The following is a 25,508-nucleotide window of genomic DNA, read 5'->3' as shown; positions in this document are numbered from 1 at the left end:
CTCTCAAGCGTGCTCGGATTGTTGTTCTTTATAAAGGTGGACCAAGAAATGATCCAACAAATTATCGACCAATTTCAATTTTATTTCGAAAAGGCTATGCTTTCTCGTCTGCTTAAATTTCTAAAATCTAAAGAGTTTCTTCATGATTTTCAATTTGGTTTCCGAATGAAGCACTCCATTGAGCATGCCTGTATGACCCTTTTGAATTTTATACATTCTGAATTGGATTCGGGATTAATTCCGGCTGCTATATTCCTGGATATTCGCAAGGCATTCGATTCCTTAACCCATGAAATTCTTTTATCGAAGATGTCTCATTTTGGCATTAGGGGAAATGTATTTTCTTGGTTTCAATCTTATTTGAATGATAGGTTAATTTCTGCCAATCCACAATTTAATTTCTGTCAATCACAAGTGAATTTTGGCTGTGAACTGATCCTCGAGGATCAGTTTTAGGGCCAGTGCTATTTTTGATTTATATAAATGATATTTTTTACGCAGTAAAAAAACAGAAACCTATTCATTGCTGTAGACTCTGTCATCCTAAACCTTCCCTTGCCCCTAGTGCCAGCTATAGTTCGCCATCTTCTGATGTCCTTGTTTGTTTTGCTGATGATAGCACACTCGGCACTTCGGGAAACTGTGAATCCAAGCTTCGATTAAACTTGGAATACTTGTTTGAGAAAAGTAATTTCATGGCTTGATGCTAATTTTCTTACCCTAAATTATTCAAAATCCAATTTTTTGATATTTTCGCATGTTTCTCAGATTTATCCCAAGTTATCAGAAATTTATCAGCCAAATAGGATAATTCACAGATCTAAAGATCGATATGTTCGTTTTTTGGGCATTCTTGTTGATGAAAACTTGTCTTTCAAGCGTCACATTGATTTGATTAAAATGAAGATTTGCAGGAGTCTCGGTATTCTAAGGAAACTCAAACATATTTTCCCTGGATCAATTTTGGAAATCCTTTTTCACGCCTTGATCCGATCTTACGTTTCCTACTGTCCAATAGTTTGGATTTCAACCTTTCCCTTCACTGTTAAAACCACTTTCTAAGGTTTATAATAAAGCTAGAAACCTCATTAAGGAAACTAACCGTTCAAGAGTTATCCCGTTACTTGATCTCGTGTCACTGTATATTCTTTCGTGTGCATGTTTTACTTTTTCTCAGCATCATGGTGACCTCCCCCGCCCCCTAAGTGTTCAGCCATCTTTCGCCTCTGATCAGAATAATTATAATCTTCGCAATACCAAAAATCATATTCAAGTTCCTTTTACTCCTTGTGTAAGGTCAGACTTTAATCCTTTAATTGCGACTTATATTGTATGGAATAAGTTGCCCGAATCAGCTCGAAGGTGCCACTCATTCGGTTTGTTCAAAAAAATTATTAAAAATTCATTGGCTTCTTAGAAATTATTTTATCTATTTTTATATGTTTATATGCGTGTATGTATGCATATATATTTCCTTATTATTTCATTGGAGTCTATTTTATCTACAGATCTACATAATTAATTTAGTCTATTCAATCTATTAGTCTATTTAGTTTTGTTTTCTATAGTTTTTTATTTTATTTATATTTTCCTTTCTTCTCCTTTTTGCTCTTCTCTCTGTGAGTAAGTGATTATTTTTTTTTCTTCTCTGAGTAAGTGGCTCGTTCATTTTCCCCTTTTTTACAGGCCAAATAGCCTTTGGGAAAATAGTAAAATGTAATATTGTATGTGTGTTTCGTGATGAATAAATCTTGCCTTATCTTATCTCAAAGTTTTGATCGGACAATTTTGAGAAAAAGAGACGGGGAGGGGACCTGGTTGCCCTCCAATTGTTTTGGTTACTTAAAAAATCCACTAGAACTTCTAATTTTATTTTAAGAAACTTTTTCATTAATAATAAATATACATAACTTACAAATTAACTTACACAATAAACCCCTATATTTGTAAATTTTTATTACGCATATGAGGGGGTTCGTCCCCTCGTCAATAATGAATTACAAAGGTGGTTTAATTAGAATAAATAGCTCTTTTGAAATTACTAAATATACTTTAGCGTAAAGAGCATGGTATTGAGGAGGGGACGAACCCCCTCATATACATGATAATTTCTCTTTGTTTCAAGTTTTAATGTTACTCCTTACTTTCAGTTGAAAAAACTTTTTTTTTAATTTAATTTCTCATTGTTTTTCAGATTAATGTTACAGAATCTAGCGCACCTTCATGGGAATTCTCTTCCCACATGGAAAAATCCTCTTACGTAACCCCCTCCCCACCACTAGAAAAAATACCCCCTGAAAACGTCTGTATACTTTCAATAACCAATACCATGATTAAATAATGGGCAAAGTTCATAACTTGCAGCCCTTCCCTCGGGGGCTTGGGGGGATTAAGTTGTCCTGAAAGACATAGATTTTTGAGTATGCTGAACAAAATTAGTATCTTGAAATTTTGATCCGATGACTCTAGGAAAAACGAGCGTGGGAGGGGGCCTAGTTGCCCTCCAGTTTTCTTGGTCCCCTAAAAAGAGCATTATAAATTTTAATTTCCGTTAGAATGAGCCCTCTCACTACATTGTAGGACCACTGGATTGATACGATCATCCCTGGGAAAAAAAATAAAATAAACACGTATCCGTTATCATTCTTCTGGCAAAAATTACAAAATTCCACATTTTCGAGATAGAATCTTGAAACTTCAACTGTAGGGTTCTCTGAAATGCTGAATCTGATCATGTGATTTTCATTAAGGTTCTATGACTTTTAGGGGGTGTTTACTCCTTTTTTCGAAAATAATGTAAATTTTCTCAGGCTCGTAACTTTCGATGGGTAGGACTAAATCTGATAAAACTTATACATTTAAAATCAGCCTAAAAATCTAATTCATTTGATGTATAGTTACTATTTTTACTCAGTGAGTTTCGGTTACTATTAAGCCGGCTCACTCCTCACTATATTTTCGGGAATCCCCCCAATGAAAAATTTCTCCCACAGAAAATTTATCTATTGAGTTGAGATTTTTTTTTCAAGTCGGCACATACTACATTTTGTATATATCTAACGCACAAACTTCTTTATTTGTTTCCCACTTAAGAAAAAAAAACTTTTTCGCAGAAAGTTGTAGTTCTATTGTCGAAAGTGAATGAAGACGAATTGATTGTTTAAACACTTTTAGAAAAACTTAGTCCTATTAGCAAATTCATAATAAGGGAGCAGTATAGAGCAACCCCCCCACTCATTAGGCTAATTTCTGTTCGCTTTAAATTTAGTGTTTTTCTTTACTTTCTGTTGAAATTTTTTTTTGCCCGCCCTCCCTTTCAAATTTTAAGTTGAAATTTCCCACGCTAAAAATTTAATTAATTAATTTGACAACACAAAAATTGAACAAACTTACTTTCAGTTGCTAGCCAGCAAAATAAATGAATTTATAATGAAATCCGTAAGCCAAAATGGTTACAGGAAACGACAAAAAGAGATTATAAATTTTGTTTCATTTCAAAAACTATAGTCCGTCTTGGCGACTAGGCTACTGGATCACGAATGAATTTATAATGAGGCCGTGGATAAAATATTCTGAAAACAGAAGATTTGTTTAAATTTATTCTTTAAAACAGTCTTATAGGAATTGTTTTCATTATATTGAACTACTAGCTATGTAAGCTATTGAATGTTACATTGTTGTAGATAAAATATTTAGGGTAGAATTTTGGTCCAAGACGCGCAAAAAAAAAAAAAAATTGAAGAGACGCAGGATAGGCTAGTCAGCGTTGAATCACATGCCCCCACCCAAAAAGCAACAAACAAATTGGAGAAAAGAATTATTATCCGTCCCCTTGACTCTTTGGATATAGACCCCTCTTACCCCCCCCCCCCCCCCCCCCACCCTAATGAAAAGCTAGAGCTAAGCCCTAGTTAGGCTTCCCCAGACCAACTACGCTGGCCAGGATTACAATAAACTCAATCAGCAAAACATTAATTTTCAAAAGGTTTAATCGGCTGGAATAACATTAGGTTACTGCAAGTTTGACTCAATCCCCCCCCCCTAAAAAAGACACAGGAGAAAGGTATTTAAGTTATGAAATGTGATCCATTACTAATATAAAGTAATTGTTATTTGGGAGTATGCATGAATTTTTTGCGTGGGTGGAAAATTTTGGTTATTAGGCTAATTTGAAAATCAATCTGCAATAGGGCTGTATCCAGGATTTTTTATGGGTTGGGGTTTAAAAAAAGAATTTTTCAGGGGGGTTATAGAAAACGAATAACTATTTTTTTTCTATTCATTTTTGTTACGTCCGAAAAACATTTCAGGGGGGAATATATTCCTTCACTTCTGTGATGGGATGGAAAACTACCCCATGGAGAATTTCTACCTTTGAAAATTCTCTCTCTTACAGAAAATTCCCCAAAGAAAACATTATAAGAGATTAACTTGAAGAAAAGCATGGTAAGTTAAGTTTTAATCTATAGAATAAGACTGGTTGTATAGGCTATTCTCTAAATTGTAACAATTCGTCACCAATAAAAGTTATATGGATCTCCGAGTTTTCTTCAACCTTATAGGTCATTTTAGGATTAACATAAAAAAAAATTATAGGCTATCAATAATAGTAAGACCAAATCCAGGGAGCAGGATGAGGGGATTACCCCCCCCCCCCCAAAAAAAAAAATGTTTTCCCAACACAAAAATATGTATTAAAATGCATAAACACAGTTTTGATATGTTTCTTAAGTTTTTTTTTGCATCCCCTCCCCCCAACAAGCCTTAAATGCTAGTAAAATTAAACTAAGTAAACCCAAGTTTTTGTTTGTATTCAGAGACACGTGTTTGTACACCTTAAGCCAAGTAACATATGTAAAGCGCTTACACTGAAAATTGAAATAACGAGTTGAATATAGAATTTTCATCGTTGACAACCGATGGCAGGTTATGGTGATAAATTGATAAGTTTAATAGACCGGAAAGATAAGAACCAAATTTCACTTCTTATCTGTGAACTGAAGTGTGTGTCAACAGATTAAAATTGAATATGCAGTTTAATGAGTTTTTCTTTTTGTTTCATGAATTAATTATACCTATTGTGATTTGAGAGCTCAAGGCATTGGTTACGCCTTATTACTGATGACCATATCCAGATTTTTTTTTTTGGGGGGGGGGTACAAAAGGATTTAGTATTTTCGGTCGTTTCGTCCAAGTGATTTGAAATTTTGATCTTTATTCAACTCTTGCAATAAAGAAAAGTACTAGATCTTTCAAATTTCGTTCAAATGAGCCCTTTCCTGATATTCTAGGATTATTTGTTCAATACGATAACCCATGAAAAAAAAAAAAAACAAAAACAAACGCGCATCTGTGACCTTTCTCTTTCAAAAACTACGAAATTGCCTTTTACAAATGAGAGCGTGATACTTCTTCAACAGGGTTCTGAGATACGTTAAAACTGATGGTATGATTTTCATTAAGGTCCCTTGACTTTTAGAGTATGTTTCTCCCTTTTTTTCAAAAATCAGGCAAATTTTCTCAGGCACGTAACTTTTGGTGGGTAACTTTGAACTTGATGAATTTTAAATATTTGGGATCAGCACAACAAGTCGATTCTTTTGACAGTTTGTTACCAAGAACTGTTTGATCAGCAGAGTCTAATGTCGGACATTGATTTTTAACATTTATATAGTTAGGATATTATGCAACAATTTCAATACCCGGTCGCTATGGCTTTTATCTCGGACACTAGGCTACTAATTTTTGGAATTATCAATGTCGTCCAATTATTTATAAAACTTGGCCTCAACATATACAATTAAACTTGAGGCATTACCTATAACAGACAGCAACTACGGATATTAGTCTTGTTAACCTCCAGGGCCATCGTTTGGAGTGGCGCGTGGGGGGGGGGGGTAACCACCCCCAATAATTTGCAAAAATATATTATATGGCCTGTATGGATTTTCGGGGGGGGGGGGTATAAAACGTTTTTAGGGGGCACAAAACAATTAAACATCAAAAATTGTATATTATTCATTTTTGCTACGTTTTTTTACGAGTCGGACAAATATTCGGGAGGGAGCTTAAAATCCCCAACTCCCTTTTTCCTTATTTTGTCAAAATTTTCTTCCGAATATTCCCATCCACCCATATTCGGATTAGCAGACATGAATAGAATAGAAATACTTTATTATCAGGCAAACTCTCACAACATAAAACTGCCGAACTTGTTGCCTTTAACCAGCTAGTCTACATTGTATACACACACAAAAAAATTAAACGCATAAGTGAAATATTAAAACATTGCCTACGGCGATATAATGAGTACAATGAATAAAATCAAAAAAATAATGGGGCATAAGTAAAAACATAAGAACATTATAAAAAACATACACTGATGAATCCAACTGGCCTCAGAGGCACCATTTGGGGGGGGGGGGCAAATGCCCACCCCAGATTTTCCAGGGGGCCCAAGCTTCCACCAAAAAGGGCCCTTTGCCGGCCATAATAATAACACTATTTGCTATTAACCATTGTAAACTTTGAAAGCAGGTTAGATAAATAATCAAATTCTCAAGTTCTGGGGGCCCAAGCTTCCACCAAAAAGGGCTCTTTGCCGGCCATAATAATAACACTATTTGCTTTTAACCATTGTAAACTTTGAAAGCAGGTTAGATAAATAATCAAATTCTCAAGTTCTGTCAAATGCCCATTTCCTAGATGATTATATTAATATTATAAATTCTGAATATTTGCAATAATTCCTCTAAGTTGACAGACTAAAATAGGTCAGTTCCTGGCCTATCATTCCTTGATGGAATCGTTCCTTGTTATCTTCCAATTGCACTACATAGAAGCAATTATGCAAGCGACAAAATCGCTGTCTCAGCAGCTCCATGCCGTCACCATCGACTTGGTTATTTCTCGATCGCGCACCCTGATTCAGGCCACAAGAAGCAAACTCACCGACCTGTTTTCAGTTGCTTCATTTGTATCGCTTTCCAAGAAGGCTAAAGAGTTTGCAACAGAACTCGAAATTGAAGTACCTGCTGTGAATGAATCCGCGACTAGACCCTCCTCTGTTGGTCAGAAAGGACGACCTTGAAGAATTCAAAAGATCACCAAGGATCGGAAATAATTTGTGAGAACTTTGACGCTAGGAAAAAATTTCATCGAATCTGGAAATTGGACTACTTACTTTGGCGGATGAAATGAAGCAAGAATACTTCAAAACTTTTGACCGTGTACTAGCCGAATTTGACAGAAGGTTCACAGATAACTTGCCAGTGCTGAGTACGCTCGAAGCCTTGGATCCAAGCTCAACCAAGTTTATGGACACAGAACTGCTCAAGCGTTTCTCTTCTCTTTACGGCGAGCTGGATATCGACAGCATTCTTCTCGAATCTCAAGCTGGTATTGCCAAGCGTTTCTTGCTCAATGAGGAGAAAAAGCCGGAAAACTTCCTAGACATTGTCGACCATCTTCAGGCATTACCAGTGGCTTACTCAGAAGTGATCAAAGTACTTCGTATTGCTGCCACACTTCCTGAGACAACAGCGAGCAATGAGCGTTTGTTTTCTAGCCTAGAAATAGTGAAAAACTACCTGCGGTCTACAACAAGAGATGATCGTCTCAGTCACCTCCTTTTGATATTTACCGAGAAGGATTTAGTAAAAAATTTGGACTACAACCAGCTTGTTGACGATTTTGCAAAGATGAAAGCTCGGCGGTTCCCGTTGTTACTTTGAATGTTGTTATATTTTTTTTTATCTTGTTATGTTTTTCCTTTTTGTAAATATATTTGATGGAAGATTTCTGCTGAAGGAAAACTGAGATTTTGGTTACAACCCTCAGCATAATAATGAAGGTTACTTTCACCGACGTATTATTTACTTAAATAAGAAAGTTTCTCGCTGAGGAATGCCAGCCTGTAGTCTGGTTGAATTTTCCACTTTCAGTTTAATCACTTAACCTCGTTGATTGTATTCTTTGCTGTTATAGTTAATCTTAGAGGTCAGTGTGGCTGAGTTCCACATTTGGTTACAGTACATTTTCCAGCAGCATACGGGTGCTGAAAATGCATTTTTACTTAGAATATTCGATCAATGCGCTGCCAAAACCCGGATTTCTCTTATGCGACACAAAGTAAATTGGGGGGGGGGCAGATGGAGCTCATGCCCACCCCAAGAATTGGCCCAAATGGCGCCTCTGACTGGCCTGTCAGATAAAAATGAAACGACAGTACTTAACGGATGGTTCCCAAAATCACCACGATCTTTTTGCCCACGAAAAATCCCAACAGCTCAAAATGCACCCACCCGGCAACGGCACCTGGTGTACATGGGTTTTGGAAGTGAGCAACCCCTCGTCTCATCCCCAATAAAATCCCACCTTCCGTCTCTAAAGGGCCTTACGATATCGAGCTGGATACACCGACCAGAGCCGAAATACTAAAAGCGATCAGAATCCTAAAAAACCCCAAAGCCCCAGGTGAAGACGCCCCCCCCCGGAACTATACAAACAATGCCCTGAGGTCACTGCTGAACAGCTCCATGGCATTCTCGAAGAAGTGTGGAGGACCAACACTTTTCCAAAAGATTGGAAGACATCAGTCATCCTCCCTTTCTATAAGAAAGGAGACAAAACCGAATACACAAATTACCGCGGAATAAGTCTCATAGACATTGCCGTCAAAATATTTGGGATCATACTCTTGAACCGCTTCAAAGGGGCAAGGGAGGAAAGAACTCGAGGAAATCAAGCCGGCTTTCGACCAGGTAGAGGCTGTACTGATAATATTTTCGCCTTTCGCCTCATTATCCAGCAGTTTGAAAGGTACAACCTACCCCTGATCTTGATGTTCCTGGACTTCATTGCCGCCTTCGACTCTGTCACTCGCCAGAAACTTTGGAAGATCCTAGAGAATGACGGAATGCCGCTGAACTTTGTTGAACTGATGAAGGCATACTATGACGCTTCAGTGAGCCAAGTTAGAATCTATAGCGAAGAAACCGAAGAATTTCTGGTTGAGTTCGGAGTAAAACAAGGATGTGTCCTCTCTGCGACTCTGTTCAATTATTGCATCGATTGGGTGCTTGAAAATGCTCTTTCGTCTTATCCAGGAGCGCAGGTTGGACAGAATCTCTCACTGACTGACCTCGATTGTGCGGATGATGTTGGCCTCCTGTCAGACCCTGTAGAAGCCCAAAACATGCTTGACAGCGTTGTGGCCTGGGCAGACCTGATCAGCTTGAAAGTCAGCACAGAGAAAACGAAATTCATGGCTTTTAACCACGACACAGGACCATTCCCACTAACTGTCAACCAAGTTCAGCTGGAAAAAGTCAAATGTTTCACATACCTAGAATCCCAGCTTTGTACTGACGGATCTTCCGACGCTGATATCCAACAGAGAATACAGAAAGCGCAGACAATATTTGCCTCCCTTCGGGAACCCTTATGGAATCGCCGTGAAATCAGTGTCCAAACGAAAGTATGAATTTACATGGCACTAGTCCGCACCGTTCTCCTTTACGGGTGCAAAACATGGTCGGCAAAACTACAACAAGAGAATACACTTAAGGTGTTTGAGTATACTTGTCTACGAAGAATTCTCAGAGTACAGCTACGTGACCGTATCTCCAAAGTGAATATACGTCGAATGTGCAATATTCAGAGAGATGTTGTGTTCACTATTAAAGAACGCCGTTTGAAATGGTTGGCCATGTATTACGGAAACCGCCAGAGTACCTGCCTCGCCAAATACTTCTAGTTGAGCCTATTAGCTACTGGAAGAAACGCCAAGGAGGACAGAGGAAGAACTGGTGGAACCTGGCCAAGTCAGACCTTGAACCAATCGGGGGTTTCAGAAAATTCGGTCACATATGGTCAACACAGTGGCTCACCTTTGCAGAGCAGCTGGCACAAGATCGATCAACATGGTCCAAGAAGGTCTCTAAGATCATCGATGCCGGGCGAGGTGGAAACGCCTGATTCCCGCCACAAGTACAATAAAGTACTGAAACCTAAAATTTATCCAATTCTGGGCATTTTGAGTGTTAGCCTCCTTAACAACATATGTTACACATTAACGTGATGCATTACACATTTCATTTATTTATGATTTTAACAAAAGCTGGCACAAGCTCTTTCTGAACCGCTCAATTGATTAATAGGATTTAAAACTTAGATTGTTTTTGTGCTTTGGATCGGGATAAACGGGGCTGGGAGTATACATTGAAAGCTTGCTTTACAACGCAGATTATTTCCGAAATTGGTACAAAGAGTAACACGTCGGGCTGCCAAGGTAGGGAGGCGGAATTCTTGATGAGGAGAATGTAAGGCACTTTGCCCTGACCGTGAATAATTCTCAGGGCTCTCTTCTGGCTAATTTCTAGTTTATCAGACTGATCCACTGTAAGACCAAAATACCACACGGGGCAAACATACTGAAGCTGTGGATGGATAAAATAATAGAGCAAATGTAAGCCTCCCATTTCAAATCGCTAGTCAGTGTGACCCCTAAGAGGTTAGTTTTGTTACAATTATCTCATTAGGTATTGAAGTTATAAATGATGGCTTTAATTTAAGAAAACTAAATGTCTTTCTGTGAGATTCTTGGGAGTTCACTTTCAAGTTTGATTGGGCTGCTTCACTTGCAAGCAATTCACTTGCTCTTAATATTTCTTCTGCACTTTTCGAGCAATGACATGTCATCCACAGACTCCCATCGATTGGCTGATTCATTAGCAAGATTGTGTGTATTTGGGGGAGAAGGGGGTAGTTGCCCTCCGATCACTTTGACTCTTAAAAAGGGCACTAGAGCTCTTGATCACGAATCCTGTGAGCCCCTTCCGATGTTTGTATGTACACGCTTTCTATAAAAAATCTTATATGCCCCAGGGCATAAATTATAATCCTTGTCCTGGGCTGTGTGTGTATGTAGGAGGGGGGGTTGTCATCTTTGAAGAAATAATTTCCAGACTTTTCTACTAAGTTGAACAAAATGGCTATATAAAAATTTTGTCCCGCGGTTTTGTCCCTTCTGTATGATTTTTTTCAGAAAATTCACTATTTTTGTAAATGCGATGCACCTATTTTTTAAACTTGTGATGCGTTTTGATTCAAAAGGGAATAGAAGTCAGCCAGTCATGGTTTGGAACTATATTTTTCGTAGATCACTAAAGCTATACCCCAGCCGGTGGTGTAATTCCGTCAAAATCCTGGGGGAAGGGGGTTAAGCCAATTTTCCCAAACCAAGTGAAAATGACGGAGAAAACTGAAAACTGGTTTGCGATTGCTGAGGATCTGGAAGATGCGGCTAGACGGCATAATAGTAAAATATTATACTGGCATGTTAATAAATTGAAAGGGAGAAGCCAATCCGGACTAGTCCCAGTTAAAGATTGGAATGAGGCCACAATTAGTGATAAGGAAAAAGTTAAAGAAAGATGGGTGGAACATTTTGAGAATGTGCTAAACTGAGATACAGTTGCAGGAAAAGATATAGATGAAAATGAAAAAGTTTGTGATACCTTGGATGTGAAGGAAGATTTGTTTAGTGAGGAAGAATTAGCGACAGTACTAAAAGGATTAAAAATTAATAAGGCCCCAGGTGCTGATAGAATGATTAATGAGTTTCTTAAATATGGTGGCTCTGAGGTTAGGAATAAGCTACTGAAGATTATGAACATGATTTTTGAAAAAGGGGAAGTACCCAATGATTTTAGGAAAACCTTACTTAAACCACTCTATAAGAAAGGTGACAAGAGTGAGTGTCGTAATTATCGAGATAATAGTCTGGTCTCTGTAGGTAGCAAATTACTGAGTAATATGATACTTTTTAGACTGAGACATGCTGTAGACAAAGTTTTAAGGGAAGAACAATGCGGTTTTAGAAAAGGTAGAGGATGTGTCGACCATGTTTTCACTCTTAGGTTAATAATTGAGAAGTCCCTTCGTTGTCAAACACCTTTGGTCCTCAGTTTTATCGATTATGAGCAAGCTTTCGATTCTGTTGATAGAAGAGCGTTAACAAAGGTCTTATCGTTATATGGTATACCAGAAAAATACATTAAAGTGATTTGTGCTATGTACGAGAATAATACTGCTGCGGTTAAAGTAGGAAATGAGGTTAGCAACTGGTTTTGTATTAAATCAGAAGTTAAGCAGAGTTGTGTTCTATCCACCTTTATATGGATCATTTTGATGGACTTTAATTAGGAGCAAGGAGCACAGGAAAGGTAATTGGAGACCATGGAATCAAATGGGGAGGAAGAACGCTCCTGGACTTAGATTATGCTGATTGATCAGGACTTAGATTGATCAGGTTAGGAGCTTCAGTTACCTTGGTAGTATTATTAGTAAAGATGGTGAGAGCAGTGAAGATGTTAAAAGTAGAATAGCTAAGGCTCAGGGTGTTTTTTCATAGTTAAAAAAAAGTTCGGAAGAATAGAAAGATAAGTCTACAAACCAAGATTAGAATATTGGAAGCTACAGAGATGACAGTGGTCAAATATGGCTCCGAAACATGGGCTCTCCGAAAAGCAGATGAAAATTTACTAAATGTTTTCCAGAGAAATTGCCTACGGATTGTTCTGGGTACCCGGCTGACTGACCGTATTTCAAACAGTAGGTTGTAGGAAAAGTGTGGTTCAATCCCGCTTTCTGGGGCTATAATGAAAGAAAGGTTGAGATGGCTAGGCCACGTTCTACGGATAAAGGATGACAGATTACCGAAGGTTGTCCTTTTTGCCAACCGTCTGGGGCTACACGGAAAGCAGCTCGTCCTTGTCTGGGTTGGGAAGATGTAATAAATAAAGATTTAAAGGAAATGGGAACTTCCTGGGAGGGTGTAAAGAGGGAGGCTTTAAATAAATTAGGTTGGAGGAGGAGCGAGCGTAGCTGTGTTGGCCTCAGGCGGCTTGGTGCTGCATTGAGTTATTAGTAGTAGTAGTAATCATTAATCCTAATGAAATATACCAAAGAAAAAAGAAAATATTCCAAATATAATGAAAAAATAATACTTTATTAACAAAATTAAGGAAACTACGACAAAGAATTTTGGAAAATGGGCCGCTTAGAAGGCACTATATTAAATACGTAATCTAAACTAAAAAAAAAAACTAACCAAAATATCAACTAAACACTTACTTAAAAGATACCTATATCTTAGTTGTTTACTAAGCCAGAGCTAAGACAGCAAACCGGTTCTTCGCAAATTCAACTTATCTTACAGAGCGTAATTCTTGAGTGTATTTCGTTTAATTATCAAGCACCAAATTAAGTAATATTTCGCTGGTGGAATGTTTACAAACTATAAAATTAAGACCATAGCCAAGAAGGGTTCCCTTCCAAATACACCTTTCGTGTAAGTGATTCTAAAGATCTAGTGACGCCTTCATTGTCCCCATAATGAGCCAAACTTATCCTAGATGATAAAATTGAATGGTTACAACGTTACTTTCTACTCCTGACCAAGCTCAGTAAGATACAATTTTTAGCAAAAGTCTCAAGGGCTATTAATTATTTACCCTTTATCCCCTACCCTCAAAGGCCAGACGGATCATGGCTCCCTGAAACAATAAACTAGAACTGTTATACCTCTAATCAGATTCTTTCTAGAGTTGAAGAAATTTTACTAGTGAGTGTCACGACGACAATAATTTACAGGGCCTCTTCCCTTCAGTAATCGTATTGTAACTACAAGAACAGCACATGCTTTTTTCACCGCATTCTGTTGAAACCCAAACTTTTTTTTTATAGAAGATCTGATCACAAGGACAAATCAACCCCTTTCTTCTCTTATCCCTGTTCCAGAGGGGTGCAATCGATTTTGAATCCCTAACAGACACAAATAGGGTACTAGCTTTTCCAGCTCCTAAGGGTTTATTTATATCCGGAAATCCAAACTGACGCTATTTTGGTGATAAGAAAAAGTAGCACAAACATTGGGAAATATGCCAACTCTAGAATGTAACACTAAGATGGTTAGCCAACTGAATATATGGCTGTTTTGCTAAAATTGTCATCAAACCTAGCACAGGTCTCTATTTGCTGGCTTGCCAACAACATTTTTAGCTCATAACATATTAAAAATTGTTGTTAATTTATTCAGACTGAAAATAGCACCTTAAAAAACAAATTTGATTGCATTAAAAAGCTATGAAAAAAAAGAAAATGTTTTTTTTTTTCGTTCGATACCCCTTATAATGGCTCCCTGAAACATGGCGGTTCTCTGATATGACTATGGTGGAAGATTCCACCAACATTTTAGGTTTCAGTGTGCACCTTACTACTGAAGTTGTCAACCCCTTGAAACTTTCAAACTGGTATATCTCATGAAGGAATTTTTCTACAAAAAAATGGACGTCATACTTGATCAGCTCATCAAGAGCTATGGACTGCCGCCGAAAAAAAAATCTATCTGTCTTAGTTCAAAAGTTGCCTTTTTTGTCGTAGGATTTTCTACCGCAATCCCAAGTGCCAAAAACCGAATGATAAACTCAGCTGAAATCATGAACAGAAATGGGTAGAAATAATAGATTTTTGGCCCCAGACAAGAGTTCTACGATGCTTTCCAAAATGCACATATTCATCAATCCAGCCTAAGGTCCAAATTTTCCGTAAAAGCCGCAGTTTAGACCCTTACCACTTTCTAGGAATAAGCTGAAAGGGGTGCTATAAAAAAAAAAAAAAAAGAATTGCTCTCGCAATACAATTACAGAAAAACTAACTGGAATGTTCTTAGTAAGGTTATTTTAAATGAAATAGATAGTTTATATTCCCCCCCTACTACGGATGCTGAAGCAATAGATAAAGGTGTAGATGTTTTAACAGCCTTAACACAACAAGAGCTAAGAGCTCATATGGCACTTGTGACGAGGCAAGAAGAGCTAAGAGCCAAGAGATCATATGGTATGAGCTCTAACAAAATTCTATGAATCAATAGATTGATTTAAAAGGAAAATAAGAGGCTTAATGCCGGTCAGGATTTAAAATAAGAGCTCTGAGTCACGATATCCTTCTAAATATCAAAATTCATTAAGATCCCATCATCCACTCGTAAGTTATAAATACCTAATTTTTCTTCTCCCCTTCGCACCCCAGAGGTTCAAATCTGAGAAAACAACATTATCGTCAATTTGTGCAGGTCCCTGACACACCTACCGATTTTTATCGTCCTAGCACGTCCAGAAGCACCTGACTCGCCAAATCACTGAACCCCTGCCCCCAACTCCCCCAAAGAAAGCGAATCCAGTACGGTTCCGTCAATCGCGTATCAAGGACATTTGCCTATTCTATCCACCAAGCTTCATCCAGTTTCCTCCACTCCAAGTGTTTTCCAAGATTTCCCCCTCCAACTCCCCCCAATGTCAAAGATCTGGTCGGGATTTGAAATAAGAGCTCTGAGACATGAATTCCTTCTAAATATCAAATTTCATTAAGATCTGATGACCTATTCGCAAGATAAAAATACCCCAATTTTCCCGTTTTCCAAGAATTCCGGTTCCCACTCCAACCCCCCCCCCCCCAATGTCACATATCCTATTTGGATTTCTGCATTGAAAAAAAAAAACAAAAAAAAAAACAAAAAAAAACATTCAGCAAATGCTACAGTCGGCATAAATATCTTCTATGATCATAATTTCTAGACCCTTTAACACAGCTCAAACACATATGGTACCGCTCTCAGAGGAGTGCTTCCAATGGATTTCAGAGCATTGGAATTTGAAGTATATTAAGATACGGAAAAAAGTCGACCTCAAAATTGGCCGAGGGTTTTGAGTCCTACATTGAATTTAATGAGCTATTCGGCACGTCATAGTTATTATACCGACCAAATTATTGCAAATTTGTTGGGTCCTTCTTTTTATGACGTTAGTGCATCTCAGCCCTTTCATATAGACCGTAAATTTTTAAATGAGTTTTTGCGTGTTAAATGGTTTGATGAATTTAAAAATTCTTCAAGCACATGACCTTATCTCTGCATCAACATTCCACCCAAATCGCAGATTAACACAGCTTATTACAGGGCATAGCAGATTGCTTCATTTTTTAAATAGGATTGGGAAAGCTGACTCTCCATTGTGCTTGTGCAGTCTAATGGAAACAGTTAGTCATCTTCTATTTGATTGCCCTGTTTATTGTAGAGCACGTATAGTAATGGAGTTCGGATTAAGTGAATATGAAATAAGTTTGCTATTTTCTTTATTGTTGATAATTAGAAATTATAGAATTCGGACTATCATAAACAGAATTTTATCCCGAACGAAGATACTTGACTTTTAGTTAGTGTTTATGTTTTGTTTTCGATAGTGTGTATTCTTTTTTCTCTTTTTTTTGTAGTGTGTACTTGTTTTTTTTCTGTGAAATACCTATTTTTGGTTTAATCTCGAAATAAACTATCTCTCTATATATAGATACAGATTTCAATATAGGTTTTTTCATATATTCATATGCTCTCCAGTGAGAATTCTTTGCTGTATAGATAAGAAAATGCTGTTTGAACAATCTCATACATGTATCACCCTTGGAAAGGTTTAACCTCTGTAGGCTATAAATTCTTTTGAGTTTAGATAAATTTGGACTAGAAGCAAAGCTTATTTCACATACTTGCCAATCAAAATATTCCTTCACATCCAAGCTAACATTTCACCCAAACAATATCATTGTTTTTTTTCCTCAATGTGAGTTCTTTGGTGAACAGTTAAAGAAGACCTTTGGCTGAACTTTTTCATACATATATCACATTTGTAAGGTTTTTCCCCTGAATGGGTTCTTTGATGCTTAGATAATTCAGGGCTGGAAATGAAGCACTTTTCACATATTTGACACTTGAAAGGTTTCTCCCCAGTGTGAATCCTTCGATGTATTGTTAAGTTAGAATTTATGCTAAACAATTTCATACATATGTCACACTTGAAAGGTTTCTCTCCGGTGTGAATTCTTTGGTGTGTAGTTAAGGAGGAAATTCGACTGAACTTTTTCATACAAATATCACACTGGTAAGGTTTTTCCCCTGAATGGATTCTTTGATGCTTAGATAATTCAGGGCTAGAAATGAAGCACTTTTCACATACTTGACACTTGAAAGGTTTCTCCCCGGTGTGAATCCGTCGATGAATTGTTAAATAAGAACTTTGACCGAACTGTTTCAAACATATATCACACTTGAAAGGTTTCCCCTTGGAATGACTTCTTTGGTGTTGTGTCAAATTATCACTAGAAGCAAAGCTCTTTTCGCATATTCCACACTTGTAAGGTTTTTCCCCAGTGTGAATTATTCTGTGTCTAGACAGACAAGAACTACTACTGAACTTTTTCCTACAAATATCACACATGTAAGGTTTTTCACCTGAATGGATTCTTTGATGCTTAGATAATTCAGGGCTAGAAATGAAGCACTTTTCACATACTTGACATTTGAAAGGTTTCTCCCCGGTGTGAATCCGTCGATGTTTTGTTAAGTTAGAATTTGTGCTAAACAATTTCATACATATGTCACACTTGAAAGGTTTTTCTCCAGTGTGAATTCTTTGGTGTGTAGTTAAGGAGGAAATTCGACTGAACTTTTTCATACAAATATCACACTCAAAAGGCTTTTCTCCAGAATGACTTCCTTTATAATCAGATATATCATGTATCACTTGATTGAAATCTGATGCCTCATGTTGAAAATCTGAATCTATTTCTTGTTTTAGATATATAGTGATTAAGCCAGGCATACTAGATATTCCATTTACATGGTCGGGTAGATCATTCTCAACCAAAGATGTGACAGAGATGTCTAAAAAAAAAGTCAAACTAAATTATTGCTTTTGAGATTTGTTTATCAACAATATATTGAAACTTGATTTGCAACAGTAAATTAAAAATCAGCGAACAGAAATTTTCATGACTCTGCCTCAAGTAATTAACACATAACGTAGGTAACTTCGAAGACCACACTGGCTTTCCATGGCGAAAGTAAAACAGTTCAAAACAGGGATGAAACCTTTTAATTCACAGAGAACACATATTAATTTTTTAACTGGATATTTCGAACACATATAGGTGTTCGATATATCCAGTTAAAAAATTTTATATCTCTTCACTGTCAATTAAAAGGTTTCATCCCTATTTGAAGTGTTTTACTAAAACATAACGTATAATCTGACAATATTCTTTTTATAGTTTTCCCTTACTGATATCAGTTTTTTAGAGCCTAGAACAATTTTTAAAACTTGAGGTATTTCAAGATTCGTTTTAATGAGATTACACGCAAAAATATACTGTTTTTAAACGAGCAATATTTGTGGATGTAAGTATGTATGTACATATGTGTTTTTTTTTCGAAAACGACGCCATATTTTTGCAGGAAAATTAGAATCCTGGTATATTCTGGCCTAAACAAACAATTTAGATGGGTCAGAAGTTTGCAAAAGTTCATTCAGAGTCTTAATTTTAGAAAAAAATATTTATGCGAGAGACGTCATTTTTATATACATCAGTGTTGCAATGACGTCACACTTGGAAAAATTGAAGATTTTCAGGTAAGGAGAAGTTTATATAGACTTCAGTATGAAAAGACATTAAGGCGCGTAAAGAGCAAAAACTGGTAATTGCAAAAATATTTGTATATATCAAACAGTTCGTGGTAACTAACTGTAGTAAGGAGCGACCAATAGTAACCAAAACTCTAAAAAATGGAATTTTGATACCAATAGCTACATCAAAAGAATCGTATTTTAATGGAAAATTTTAAATATATAAGTTTCATCAAGTTTAGTTTTACCCATCAAAAGTTACGAGCCTGAGAAAATTTGCGTTATTACAGAAAATAGGGGAAACAAACCCTAAAAGTCATAGAATCTAAACGAAAATCACACCATCAGATTTAGCATATCAGAGAACCCTACTTAAGAAGCTCCTATCTACAAAAATGTGGAATTTTGTATTTTTTGCTAGACGGCAGATCACGGATGCGTGTTTATTTGTTTGTCTGTTTTTGTTTTTTTCCCAGGGGTGATCGTATCGACCCAGTTGTCCTAGAATGTTGCGAGAGGGCTCATTCTAACGGAAATGAAAATTTCTAGTGCCCTTTTTAAGTGACCAAAAAACTGGAGGGCACCTAGGCCCCCTCCCACGCTAATTATTTTCCCAAAGTCAACGGATCAAAATTCCGAGATAGCCATTTAATTCAGCGTAGACGAAAAACCTCATAACTATGTCTTTGGGGACGACTTACTCCCCCACAGTCCCCGTGGGAGGGGCTACAAGTTATAAACTTTGACCAGTGCTTACATATAGTAATGGTTATTGGGAAGTGTACAGGCGTTTTCAGGAGGATTTTTTGGTTGGGGGAAGGGGTTGAGAAGAGGAGAAAATTTCCATGAAGGGAGCGCAGTATTTACTAGAATTACTTAAAAAAAAAAACAATAAAAAAATTACGAACAGAAATTATTACCCATATGAGGGGCTCACCTCCTCCTAATACCTCGATCTTTATTCTAAATCATTTTTAGTAATTTCAACTATTTATTCTACGACTTTTGTGATTCAGGTGTCATTCTTAATGAATTGGGACAAAACTTGAGCTTTAGTGTAAAGAGAGAGGTACTGACGAGGGGGCGAACTAATAAAAACATGAGATTACAAAAGTTCTTTACGTAAGCTAATTTATAAGTTACGTATATCTTTTACTAATAAAAAGATTAGTAAAAGATTAAAAGTTCTAGTTGCCTTTTTAATTAACCGAAAATCAGAGGGCAACTAGGCTTCCTCTCTCGCTCTTTTTTCTCAAAATCATTCGATCGAAATTATGAGAAACCCATTTAGCCAAAAAAAAAAATAAGTAAATTTCGTTTTAATTATTCTTCTGCGGAGAGCCAAAATTAAAACATGCATTGATTCAAAAACTTTCAGAAATTAAATTTAAAAAAAAACAAGTTTTTTAACTAAAAGTAAGGAGCGACATTAAAATTAAAACGGACAGTAATTACTTCGTATATGAAAGGGGCTGCTTCCTCATCAACGCCTTGCTCTTTAGACTAAAGTTTTTAATGTCTTAAAAAGAAGAGTTGAGAGAAAGAGTCAAACCTTAGCGTAAAGAGCGGGGCGTTGATGAGGAAGCAGCCCCTTTCATATACGGAGTAATTTCTGTTCGTTTTAAGTTTTAATGTGGCTCCTTACTTTCAGTTGAAAAAATTTGTTTTTTTATTTAATTTTAACAATGGATTGCAACAATTCAAGAACCTTAAAAAAGAAAACTAAACTTGAAGCTTAGTTTAAATTGTTGTTACAAAAACATCGCTACCAAATTTCTTTTCTTATAAGTATAAGAAATGTAAGACGCGAAAAAGCTTGAAATTTTTTTTCAAGTTCCGTTCACAATCACTAAAGTTATTATGTAAACTATAAAAAAAGTTATTATGTAAACTATAAAAAGCTATAAAAATATTTACAGTGCCTGTGCAATAATTTTAACTGCGTAGTTTTTCGAACTATGTTTTATTTTAAACTTCCATAGAGATTTTAGAGGTAGACCTTATATCTTTTAAAGGCTTACACTCCAGAAATGACACTAAAATCACACTTTGGTACCATAAGACATTTTACGATGGTCTTGTGATAACAAAAGTATAAAAATCCAAATGGATGTATTAGCTTTAAGACGATGGTCTTGTGATAACAAAAGTATTAAAATCCACATGGATGTATTAGCTTTAAGACGATTTTAAGCAGCTCCCTAAGATGTTCTGGTGCTCTTTAAGCAGTGGAGAAAGAAAATAGACAGAATGTGAAGTTATGAGCGCCTTCAACACTTTCTAAGATTTTCTAATTTGTTTCCACAATTAAATTTTACTATCAACAAGAATTTGAATAATATCCGCCATTCCTGAATCAGCATTAACGGTTAAATTTTCTTAAACATATATTTAAATTTGTGGCAAGTATGAGTCCTGATTTTCTTTGTCTTAGATTTTAACTACTTATGAGATTCAAGTGTGGTTCCGGCCCTGGACATGATTATTTTCGCTAGCTTTAAATAAGTAAGACACAAGGATAGTTGTTGTTAGAGGAGAGAAAAGAAATAAAGTTTGGCATTTAAATAGCACAAAAAAAAACATTTACACAAGAATAAACCAATGAATAACATCACCCACTCGTAAGTTAAAAATACCTCAATTTTTCTAATTATTCCTCTCCCTTCAGCCCCCCAGATGATCGAATCGGGGAAAACGACTTTATCAAGTCAATTTGTGCAGCTCCCTGACACGCCTACATTTTCATCGTCCTAGCACGTCCAGAAGCACCAAACTCGCCAAAGCACTAAACCCCATCCCCTAACTCCCCCAAAGAGAGCGGATCCAGTTCGGTTACGTCAATCACGTATCTACGACATTTTGTAAGCGTTTTCCAAGATTTCCGGTTCCCCCCTCCGGGAGAAATAAGGGCTCTGAGGCATGAGTTCCTCCTAAATATCAAATTTCATTCAGATCCGGTCACCCGTTCTAAAGTTAAAATACCTCAATTTTTTTCAAATTAACAACCACAGCTCCCCTAAAGAGAACGGATCCGCTCAATTGTCAATCATGTATCTATAACTTGTGCTTATTCTTCCCAGCAAGTTTCATCCCGATCTCTCCACTCTAAGCGTTTTCCAAGATTTCCGGTTCCCCCTCCAGCTCCCCCAAGGTCACCGGATCTGGTCAGCATTTAAAATTAGAGTTTTAAAGCACAAGATCCTTCTAAAGATTAAATTTCATTAAAATCTGATCTCCCGTTCGTAAGTTAAAAATCGAATTACTCCCCCCAACTCCACCAAAGAGAGCGGACCCGGTCCGGTCATTTCCGTCAAATATCTTGGACTTGTGCTTATTCTTCCCACTAAGTTTCATCCTGATCTCTCCGCTTTAAGCGTTTTCCAAGATTTCCGGTCCTCGCCCCAATGACACTGGATCCAGTCGGGATTTAAAATAAGAGATCTGAGTTACGAGGTCCTTCTAAATATGAGGTTTCATTAAGATCCGATCACTCCTTTGCAAGTTCGTAAAAAAAAACTTATTTTTTCTAATTTTTTAGAGTTAACCCCCCCAACTCCTCCGAAGAGTACGGATACGTTCCGGTTATGCCAATCACATATTTAGGACTTGTGCTTATTTTCCCACCCAGTTTCATCCCAATCCCTCCACTCTAAGTGTTTTCTAAGATTTTAGGTCCCTCCCAACTTCCCCCAATGTCACCGGATTCGGTCGGGATTTAAAATAAGAGCTCTTAGACACGATATCCTTCCAGAAATCAAATTTCATTTAGATCCGATAACTCCTTCGCAAGTTTAAAATATCTCATTTTTTTCTAATTTTTCAGAAGTAACACCCCCCCCCCCCAACTCCCCCAAAAAGAGCGGATCCGTTCTGGTTATGTCAATCACGTATCTAGAACTTTTGATTATTTTTCCTACCAAGTTTTTTTTTTTTTGCATGAGGATGAGTTAAATGAGGGTTGCATATCATGGGGGTTGAATTAGTTAGAAGTTGAATTGCACAGCAGGGTTCAGTGAAAAGGGGATTCAGTAAAACAGAGAGTACAAAACGAGGTCAGCTAAATGGATCCAGATACGTGGAAGTTAATTAAAATGACTGTTGAGTTGTATAGGGTTGAGGTGAATGGGGGTTCAGTTAAATAGGGATTGAATTACAAGAGGGTTCAGTTATACAAGTTCAATTTCAGGGAACCTTTTCTCCTGTGTGTTTAGATCCATGAGTAAAAGCAATAAAGCTTTATTTTGTATTACTTCGTATTACTTTATTTCGTATTCGTATTTTATTCGTATTACTTTATTTCGTATTCGTATTTTATTCGTATTACCTTACTTCGTATTACTTACTATTGAAAAAAATGTCCCTAGGATGAATTGAGTGGCGTCTAGTCAAAAAAGAAGCAAAAGTCAAAACTTTTCCCATATCTTGGAATCAAATAGTTTTTCCTAGCTTGATTTCTAAGGTGTTTAGAATTCCACATCAACAAGTAATTTTTTTTTGCATACTCTACGCTATAATAGTTTGTCTCCCTTATGAAACTTCCAGTGTACTGATAAATTTGAACTATGATTGGACTTTTCATTAAGAAATCAAACTCGAGAAGTCTTTTTCTAGTTTGAAGTCTTGGCTGTTTGGGTAAACGTTAACAGTGGAAATTCATTTTCAATACTCAAAACATTTTTCGAACATAGACATAAAGTGGGAGACTATCAACAATGACAGTCTCCAGACTAAAAAAAAAGTCGAAATAAATATTACCTTTAAAGTTATCTTTACCTTCATATTATATTACCAGCAATATAATATTTTATATAATATTATTATTTTTACTATATAGTATGTAAATATCACCTTTTACCAGCAATATATTTTGACATTTAATTCCACTTCCATCGTATATAACAAATTTACAAGAAAAGAAATTGTGATTCTCTAACTTGGAATGTGAAGCTTTTAGCGCTAATTAATTTCTTGGACCTTATGAGCAAGGCTCTTTTAAAAAGCTAAACAAAAACTGGCTTATTAATAGTTTCTTTCAGTTTTTGCTAGAAATATTAAAGTCAATAGATATATTTTAACAATAATTTAGCATGTTGAGACTTATTTTCACAAGATCTCAGACAAAATTACCTAGATTTATTTCATACGGAAGATATCTATTAATAGATTCTAAATTTTAGCTTTCTGATAGGAAAAGGCAGTAGACTGAAGATACCTGAGCTTCAAACATTAAACTCATCCAGTTGGGAGAAAAACTAAGGGCGAAAAAGTAAAGATGTCATTCAGAACATGTTCGGGACAACAAGCTTACTGATTTCTCATAAGATTCAAGATTTCTGATTTCTTCAAGACCAATTTCGTAAAAAAAAATTTCTAAAGCGGTATAAAACTGTCAATAAATACTAAAAAGATCTTTACTGACAAGTGAAAACTATCAACAATTAAATAAACTAACTCAAATTATCGCTTATTCAATCATAATAGCAATAGCCGACAATAAAACGTTCATAATATTATTGCAAAACATATAAAATCTTAAATTCTTAAAATATTAAATATATAAATATCAATAATTGGGCTCCTTCTGTTCTTTTTCTTTCATTTTCCTATTCTTTGTCAAAAAGAATAGAATTGTTTGGAAAATGGTTGTTTTACTAAATATCCCTTTCCTGAATAGTTTATTGGGAAAAACAGGCACTTGAAAAAAAAAAATCCAAAACATATCTACAAGCCAAGAGTAAAACTATCCAGGAGAGGCTGTAACCTAAAAATCCTCCGAAATTCTTTCCTTTGAAAGAATTTCGAAATTTCACAGGTCTATATTAACAAAAAAAAAAAAAAAAATAAAAAATAAAAAAAATGACTGATTTTAGGGACGTTTACTGGTGATAACTTTGACCAATGCAATTAGACATTGTTTTAAATAATGTTCAAGCTAGATTCCTGATGACACAAGGTCACAACTGGTGAGGCGAAAGTCAAGACTTAATAACAGTCAATGTTCACTATTATTTCAAATTCGCAGCAGAGGCGAAATTCAAACCGTTTAAGTTTCAAAATCTGCATTCAAAACATAAATCTTGTGCCTTCAAAAATATTGAATTGGCTCAACCATACCGACTAGAATGATATTTTTTTTTATTGCCGATCTCCATTTTATTGCAAAAAATATATTGCATAGTTACATTTTATTTAGCTATGGGTATTTCAAACTTCTTATGCAGTGAATACATTTCTATTAATATAAGCAATAGAGAAAATACCATAGAAAAATTCATTTACCCAATTCAGCTGTTGTAAGAGAGAGAAGGCAAGAGCATGAGGTTAATAGCTATAATGATTTTTTGTTAAAAGACACAATTAGAAGACAACATTTTATGTCCTATCCTCCTGATTCCGAATTTTACAGTAAATATTTCTTTCTAAATAAGAGAGGGACATGAAAGTACACATGAAAGAAAGTTCAAGGAATCTTTCATTTCTTTCGAAATGCCTAGGGATAATTATCCCAGTTTGGATATGCAAATGGATACAGTAAAGCTTGATATATTTAAAAACATACCTTTAACAATGTTTGTATCTAACTCAGATTTGACAGGATCAGATTCAGGCTCGATTTTTGCAGTAATATCTTGAGAAACATAAAAAGTATGGTCTACCTGATCAGTCACTAAAATAGAAGGCTTCCATCCGAGAGTATTCATGCTATCACCTGATCTGTCTTCAGGTTCTGGAAATATTACAAGTAAAATCACATAAGAATCCTCACAAGAAACCAAGGGGGCACCTTTTACAATAGTTACACAACTTCTATATTGCACTTCGAGAGGTGAAGGAAAAAGAAAATAAAGAAAATACCTAAAAGAAATAAAGATGTTTTGACGAAAAATTAAATAACATTCAAACATTCAGCTATTTAAAAAAAAATGGCTTATCTTAAAAATTCTTGTAATATCTTAAAAACGAATAAATTATCTTAAAAATATTAAAAAATAACAA

General features: G+C 36.1%; 1 protein-coding gene and 1 long non-coding RNA gene across 2 annotated transcripts in view; one reads left to right on the top strand and one right to left on the bottom strand.

Annotated features, from left to right (window-relative positions):
• Positions 1-25,508, top strand: part of LOC136028030 (uncharacterized) — a 64,997-nt gene that overhangs the window by 8,472 nt on the left and 31,017 nt on the right. Inside the window, exon 2 of the long non-coding RNA XR_010617717.1 lies at positions 4,397-4,446. This is a non-coding gene — a long non-coding RNA (uncharacterized LOC136028030). The remainder of the gene's footprint in view (positions 1-4,396; positions 4,447-25,508) is intronic.
• LOC136028436 (zinc finger protein 420-like) overlaps positions 15,572-25,508 on the bottom strand; it is a 44,470-nt gene continuing 34,533 nt past the window's right edge. The window contains exons 6-7 of the mRNA XM_065706279.1: positions 25,072-25,239; positions 15,572-17,773 (exon numbers count right to left, since the gene is read on the bottom strand). Of these exons, the coding sequence (XP_065562351.1) occupies positions 16,653-17,773; positions 25,072-25,239 (1,289 nt within the window). The 3' untranslated portion in view covers positions 15,572-16,652. The remainder of the gene's footprint in view (positions 17,774-25,071; positions 25,240-25,508) is intronic.

This window comes from Artemia franciscana, chromosome 6 (genome assembly GCF_032884065.1).
Source record: "Artemia franciscana chromosome 6, ASM3288406v1, whole genome shotgun sequence".
NCBI classification, from domain to species: domain Eukaryota; kingdom Metazoa; phylum Arthropoda; class Branchiopoda; order Anostraca; family Artemiidae; genus Artemia; species Artemia franciscana.
The sequence above is the reverse complement of the archived record's forward strand: the minus strand, read 5'-3'. Positions and strand labels throughout refer to the sequence as shown.